Below are 7,943 nucleotides of genomic sequence, written 5' to 3' on the forward strand. Positions count from 1 at the left end.
CTAGAGACTTGCAAAAAATATTCTAGATTTCTTCAACCTTCTACTTTACAATTATGTACAAACATAAGAAAAAAATAACTTTAGGTAGTCAAGAAAAATTATTTTCTTTATGGGACAACGGTGTTCCAATCGTCCTTAAAGGATTAAAGGTAGGGCATTCATCAAAATATTTGATTGATCTATTTTGGTTAGTCGATTTCTGTCCTACTTCACTTGAATGTAAGTGAACCAGATAAAAAAAATTCAAAAAGACAAATTTTAAAAATAAAATATATTATTCTAATACTTCGATTACTTAAGGGGTTACGTGGGCCAAAATTTGACAAAAAAAAACAGAAGATTTTGTTCTAATTTCTTTTCGACATAATAAAAAAAATATAATTAATTCAAGCTCTTACGCATATAAAAGTACAGTATTCAGACCATATTTCCTGAAACTTTCATTTAAAAATTTATCTTGCGCAACTTGATTTTTGGAGATTTTTTGAAAAAAAAACATACTTTTCGGTGGATAGGAGTTCTCGAAATTGGTTCATCTGGAAACCAAAAAGCAAATATTTCCTGTTACCTGATAAGTTGTTGCGAGCGCATTTTAAAATTTAAATCGGTGGAATAAATGCTCTGTTGAGGCGACGAGGGCGCTGAATAAAGTAAGATGTCCAAAAAAAAGTTTCTTCCACAAATTGTACCATTTGAGTTCCTCTAACAAACAGTCCTTGTGCGAAAAAAGTGGATTACTCCTGGTCCCAGTAGTAGATGGCCAAAAAAGATGTTGCAAAATGTGTCTTCTTCGACATAAATGGTTCTGGATGACCATAGTTTATCCATAGCAGATTAAGTATACCAGATTCTAAAAGCTAATGAACCAAGCTTTCCAACAATAGTTCACTCATTCAAATATGTTCATCAGGAGCTGAGATATACCATTCCAAACTTTCAACCTCTTCTACTGACAGAATATATGTGCTCATCTAATATTATATTCTAATAGCTAGTCCATCAATGCCTCAAATTTCCAGAAAAGAGCATTATGTCTGAAGTCCATTAACAATAACATAGAAAAAAATGTGTTGTCCGAAGCTTGAGTCGTTCGAAGGTAGCGCTGCTTCCCTTATATTTTTTTTAAACCTCAAGGATTAAAAAAAAATAATTCTTCGAAATTAAAGACTTTTATCAGAGACTGTTTCAATGGCTTAATCCTTAATGCTTTTAAAGATTAACCTCAGAATTGAGAGTTTATAATTTTTTATCGTAATCACAACCCGATTTTTTGCAGTGTACTTACGTGGGTTCACATTTTCTAAATATCCGCTAGGGGCGCAACTATATAATTGAAGAATTATTTAAAATAACGAATTTTTTAATTGTATTACAGAAAGTGTGAGATCCTCAAATCATCTTGTTTTATAATAAATAATAAAGCAAAATAAAATTCTACATCCTAATTGAATATATTTGAGGATATATATTAATTTTTAATAATTCCCATTTAACGACATATTAATGAATAATAATGGTTTTTTAATTAATATTTAAGACATGCTGAAGGCAATATGATTCATGGGATTCATTCTTTCTGCTCATTTGAGTGTATTTGTAAAAATAATGAATGAAAAATACGAGAGCCAAATCAAACATTACGACTTTATGCTCATTTTGTCACAATACCCATCTTTCCCCCTTGCAATGTTCGTCTGGAGTTCTATTTACAGCTGAGGGTTGATTTTCCATCCACAATTCATGAGTGTTCAGTTAATACGGCGCGAGTGGACAGGAACGGTTGTGCTCTTGGTGTATTTCCTAAGCAAACTGGTGAGTAAATAATTGCTGTTCTTTCGCACAATTGTGCGCTACTTTGTGGAAATGGACTTTGCAGTTGAAGGATGCTGCCCAGCGAAAGAATGGCGGTGGCTGATGTATCCGCCAGTGATGCTGGACAGTGTACAGAACATCAATTTCCGGACATTGGCAGTCGCTGTGCACCACTGAGGGCCATGGATATCTATCAGAAACTGAGGTGTATGATGAAGGAAGTGAATCCAGTGAAGGGTGAGCGACAACAGGGGGAAATTACCAAAGCCCAGCTGCTCAATGCCGCCTTCCTGGGCTGCGCCCTCAAGTATCACATCAACGCGCCAAGGGATTAATTCCAAATGCCATGCAATATTCTTCACAACTAGTCTTTTATTGAATAAGTTTTTCTGTGTTTTTTTTTTCACTTAAATTTCTTCTTTGTATAATACCTGTATTTTTCTTTTTGGATCAATATGAAGTTCTATCGATACATAATCTTGTTGGTTTTTTATTCTTTTGCTATATTCTAACATGGGTGGAACGTGTAAATCGTAAAAAATCAAAAAAGTTTAGTGAAAGGACTGATTTTTACAAATTTGTAGTTTTTACTGTGAAATTTGTTGAATTTTCATCTAAACTTTGTAATTTTGATAAAATAAGTTTGTGACGTTTCTTTATTTAGTCGATTAGGAAATTTTTCTTCATAAATTTGTGGTTAAATTCTAAATTTATATCACGAAAGTTTGCTAAACATTTGCAAATATAAATTTAAACTTTATTATATTTTTTTTTAAGTATGAAAGAATATTCATACTTTATTAATTTTAAAGCATTCAAAAATTTTTAAGGGTTAAAAAACAACTTTTAACCCTGAAATAAGTGCTCTTTTTAATATTATGCATTTATGTCGGACCTAACCTCGCAAAAATGATACAACTAAAGGAAATTTCCAAGTAAAGTACAGAATTACTTTTTTCTATTATTCAATATTCTTCAATTTTTCATTTATTTCTTAATTTAACAAGTGCCTCAGACCATAAAATATGTGAATAACTTTTAAGGTTAATTTTTTATAACCTAAAAATTTTCCTATTAACAGAATGGAAAGATAATAAGGCTCATTATCTAAATTTGCTAATAGAATAAAAGAATTAGAATATTTTATGATTAAAATGAACATCATTTGAAATGAAAAGGTCTTGAAAAGATGTAGTAAAAGACTTTTGTAATAGCTACTTGGAGGTTATGTTTAACATAACCTTTCATACTACCGTGAATGTAGGTCACTTTGCTTTTCGAGGATGATTTGATGACTTGCCCTCCTGCTGTTCATAAGTTTTTCTTTAATTCTAGCATTTTAAAATGGTCTTCATCGATTGCACATGATAGATCGGTTCGATGAAGACCATCGTTAAGGCGGGGAAGATTACCCACAACTTCAATAATTAACTTCTCAGCTAAATAAGAATAGGGGAAAGTACTTTCCCTTCGAACGTTCATGCCTTCGAATAACGTGAATTTTCTTTTAGTTTTCCTAACACTGAGTGAGAGAAATCCGAAAAAGTTAAAATAACTTTCTGGAAATGTTAATTTTACCCTGAAGTATTGATCTGAAATCGGTGCAAATATTACGCTTTTTAGGTGTATTATGGCTTAAAGTTACCCTTTTTTCATGTTGATTTTACCCTTAAAAGGTGTAAAATTAACATTAAAAAATGTTGATATATTTTTACACCCAAAAAGTGTTAAAGTTAATGACGAAAAAAAGTTAATCGCAGCCTCTTTTTTTTCAGTGTAAGAGACTTATACATTTCTATTAAATATTAGTTGACTTATCATTAATTGTTGATAATTCCGTGATAATTTAGTGTAAATCTCTTACGAAAAATAAAAGAAATTCATCGTATTCGAAGGCGAAAAAAAAACCGTTGAAGCTTTGTGTTTTCGACTATGTAAAATTTTCATTATGTTAAATTAAACTTTTTTATGCTAAAGAAAATACGTGCATGATCGTATGCCAAAAACCATTACAGTAGACTCTCTCAAATTCGGGCATTTGGGACTGAAATGTCACCCGAATTAGCAAGAAATTAGGGAGAGATTTTTTGTTAATCTGCAGTCACATATTAAAGTTTACATGCTCATATTTACTGCAAATTTTATTAAAAAAAAACCCTCAATAATGCAAAATCACATCATAACTAAGATAAACTTGAATAATATCAACACACCTTTTTTTTAATTCAACTGCCACCCGAATTAAAAAAGAGATCGACCTTACAAGAGCCGAATTAGCGAGAGTCTACTCGTCTACTGTATTTTTGCTTATCAATCGATAAATGCAAAATCACAGATTCAGATTCAGATTCAGGTCAAAAACGGCATTGTGCAAGTTAATCAAATTTTAGTATGTTGTAGTCCAGTCTAGGACGTTTCCAAAATGGTGCGTAAGTGCGCTGTGGTTTCAATAGAACCGGAGATATGATGGGTCAAAGTTCACGAAATTCAAAAAATCATATCTCCGGTTCTATTTGACCGATTTTGATGAGTGAGGTTTTAAACGAAAGATCTCACCAAATTCTACAACTTTCTAGAACACTTTAACTTCGTGGGACCAACACCAGGGGCGCCACAGTCGAAAAACCAATTTCAATATCACATAACCTCAATTATCTCGACTGTCGCTGAACCGATTTTGATGATTACTTCGATATAATTGTAGAGAACATTTGTCTCTATATTTCGTCCATACATCATTTTTCGATCAGATAATGCGATCTGTCCGATTTTGTCGTTTAATTGTGAAAAAATTGATTTTTCCCATAATAACGCTTTGAAACCACTCAGATGCCAATTTGACTGCCTCTACTCCACAAAGACACTTAAAATAGGGTTTTAAATGGAAAGTCTCACAAAAGACAACAATTCTTTGATATAGTTGAAGTTCATCAAATGAACACTTGGGGCGATCTGGTCGAAAAAACGAGTTCAGAAACAAACAACCTCGATTATCTCGGCTTCTGATTAATCGATGAGATCAAGTTCTACGGAAAAATTATAGAGAACATTATGGTCTACATTTCACCCATATATCACTTTTCTGTCACTCCATCCCAATCTTTGATATTTTGGTTTAAATACAAAATTTGTATAATTTCACGAATTTGATTCAAAATAACTGAATGGCGTACCGCAACTTCAGCCGAGACTTCAGCTCTAAATCGAATTTGCATGCATTCCGAGTTAGCTCACATTAAGAATCTCACCTACATAAGCCGGTTAGGATTATCTGTCCCTTTTTCAACCGATTTGGTTAAATTTGGATATTTTCGAAAGGTCTTGAAATTGTTAATGAATCGGTAATGTAATCGTAACTGTAATCTTTCTCGAAATTACTTTTTTTTTTATTTTTCCATGATTGTAACTCGTGCCACAATATTCTGAAATGCGCACTTCTTTACAAATTCTCGATTTTAGAATGGTTTATTGAATTATGAATCACTTTAATTGGTAAAAAGATAATTTCGCTCCTTGGAAATTACAAGGGGCCAACTCACTTTTTGGCGATTTTGAGGTTTTGATGCATTCAGACAGAGAATTTAATAAAATTTCAGATGATATGAGTCAATAAATTTCGTTATTAGAAAAGTTTTTCAAAATTTGACTCTTTATGATTGCTTGCGCGGTTTTGTTTGAAGTCAAGGGGCACAAAATAGATTTATCGTTCAAATTTTTGTGAAACAAGGGACTAACTCAAGCAAGTTGATCCCGTGTCATTCTAATTTCATGAAAATTTGCGCATCATTTAGAATGACAAAGAGCTAACTCATAAAAAAACATATTTTGAAAGGTAAAAATATGTATGTTTCGATGTTTATAATAATGCTCATACAAATAGAAAAAAATTAAATTGTTTTTAATAACATACTTAATTGAGATAATTATTTATACAAAGTTGAATCTTTCATGCTGTCTCCTGAAAAATGGCTCAGATTGAGTTGACCCCTTGTAATTTCCAAGGAGCGATTTGTGGAGGGTTCTACCTCGCGAATTCAAACATCTTTAATCTTTAATCTTTTTTTCTATTTTATTTTTTTTTATGAAAAAAACATTAAAAGATAGAAATTTTGAAGCTGTTTCTTGTTTTGAAATTCAGTCCCTGTTTTATAGCCTCTACACACTGGAGAAATTTATGTCCATATTGAAGCAAATTGGTTACGCTTATATAGGAAAAAATTGTCAAATATAGACATAAATTTCTCTAGTATGTAGAAGCCATTAGAGAACTTTTGTGGTTTTCGTTGTTGAATTCACTTCACTATTCATAAAGTAATTCAATCAAGATCAGTTTATTACATTGAGCCACTTTTTCACTCAACAAAACTTTTTCAAATTCTTTTTTTTCATAACGATAGCACCTTTCAGGTTTTCAGAAAAGTGAAAATAATTATTTGTCTTGACAAACTTTGTTGAAACAACAAAACAATCTTCACCACAAACAATCAATTCGAACTGATTTGAGGAGATTTTGCAAGTTCACTTAATTTACAAACTTTTTTGAATTTTTACGATTTATTTTCTCAGTGTAGCACATTGTGGAATTTTACATGAAGTTTTACAATTACTTAAGTACTAACATATCCTCTTTATTATCTCTGCCTTATCTACCATGTAAAATGACTAGAATATATTTTTTTTAGAGAGGATCTCTTTTCAAAGGGTTAACACATCCCTTTCAGTAGGTTTTATCCTCACTTTTTGTCGATTACTTTTTGGTTGATTGAAACATATACAGTGTATGTTTCTTTTTTCCGGGGATGAGTAACATCCACAGATGAAGATTAAAAGGGGAGACCGTGCATTCGGCCAACAAGACGGTCCTTCAGTGCACGAATGAAATTACTGTCGGCCGGGAAGCCTTCATTGATGAGAAATGAGATGGTTTCTCTGGCGCACATGGCAAAACCCAGTGATTCAGCATCCACGGAAGAGCTATTTATCTCTCCGTCAATCTCACTGGACTGGTCATCTTCAGAGTCTGTGAATGAATCATCCCCAGAATGAGCTTCATCGTCGGACGTCCCATGAGAAATGATGGTCTGAATAAGTTCAATCTTCTTCAGTGCTTCACGCAGAAAAACACTTCGTGATATCTCACGTCTTTCACTGGGTTCATCATCCTCTTTGGGCACTTTTGCCTCACAAATATCCTCAACTGAGTGTGATCTCTTCAGATTCTTCACCACTTTTGTTGCCATCTAATTTATTTTAGCTTCTTAAGCCCACCCAAAAAAAAAGACTCTCTGGCCAGGCGTTCCGTGCAGCACAAGAACACGACTGACTTAGGTGAACAAAGTCAGATGGTTCATGCGGTGTCCCTCTTTCTTTCACCCAGAAACTCAGCCACGGAGGGCCAGAGAATCGTGAACACAGGGCGAAGGAGGGTTACGGCAGAGGCACCAACTGCACAGAGCCCCTCTGAATTTTGCCGGATAATGCGGCAGCTGCACGCTTTTGATACTCAACGAGACAGATGCACTTTTGTTACACACGACCAATAATGAATTGGCCATCGCTTAATTCTTATTCTCTCTCTCTTCCTCATATCTTTTCTGTTTTTTAGTGCAAATATAGTCCTTAATAACTTTAATGAATTACTATTGTGGATTTGCCTTTGAATATTAAATAAAAATTTTAACTTAAACAAATTTAAAAATACCATAACTGCCATTCGCATTAACCCTTCATTGACGAATAAGACCGATTGATCTTTAAATAAAATACTTTTTCAAAATTGTATTAATCACCCGTATTTTAAAAAACATACAGTCAAGTGTGCTAATCCGGGCGCTTCGCTATATGGATCATTTATGACTAATCCACTTAAAATAATATTTTTATTTATTTTTTTTGTTTCCGTAATATAATCACTACACACTGAGAGAAATCCGAAAAACTTAAAATAACATTACTGAAATTTTAATTTTACCTTGCAGTATTGATCGGAAAACGGTGTAAATATTACCCTTTTTAGGTGTATTTGGGGTTAAAGTTACCCTTTTTATGTTAATTTTACCCTTAAAAAGGTGTAAAATTAACATTAAAAAATGTTGATATAATATTTTTACACCTAAAAAGTGTTAAAGTTA

The 7,943-nt window shown here is 32.8% G+C and overlaps 1 protein-coding gene across 1 annotated transcript; it reads right to left on the reverse strand.

Moving 5' to 3' along the window:
* Window positions 1-6,347: 6,347 nt before the first annotated feature.
* LOC129802122 (uncharacterized) lies at window positions 6,348-7,645 on the reverse strand. Its single transcript, XM_055847707.1, has one exon. The coding sequence runs from the start codon at window positions 7,050-7,052 to the stop codon at window positions 6,636-6,638; it is 417 nt and encodes a 138-aa protein (XP_055703682.1). The 5' UTR covers window positions 7,053-7,645; the 3' UTR covers window positions 6,348-6,635.
* Between the last annotated feature and the right edge of the window lie 298 nt (window positions 7,646-7,943).

Source organism: Phlebotomus papatasi, chromosome 2, assembly GCF_024763615.1.
Source record: "Phlebotomus papatasi isolate M1 chromosome 2, Ppap_2.1, whole genome shotgun sequence".
NCBI lineage: Eukaryota > Metazoa > Arthropoda > Insecta > Diptera > Psychodidae > Phlebotomus > Phlebotomus papatasi.

Excerpts from the sequence above, each read along its gene's own strand:
- LOC129802122 (XM_055847707.1), bottom strand. The coding sequence starts at position 7,052 with ATGGCAACAAAAGTGGTGAAGAATCTGAAGAGATCACACTCAGTTGAG.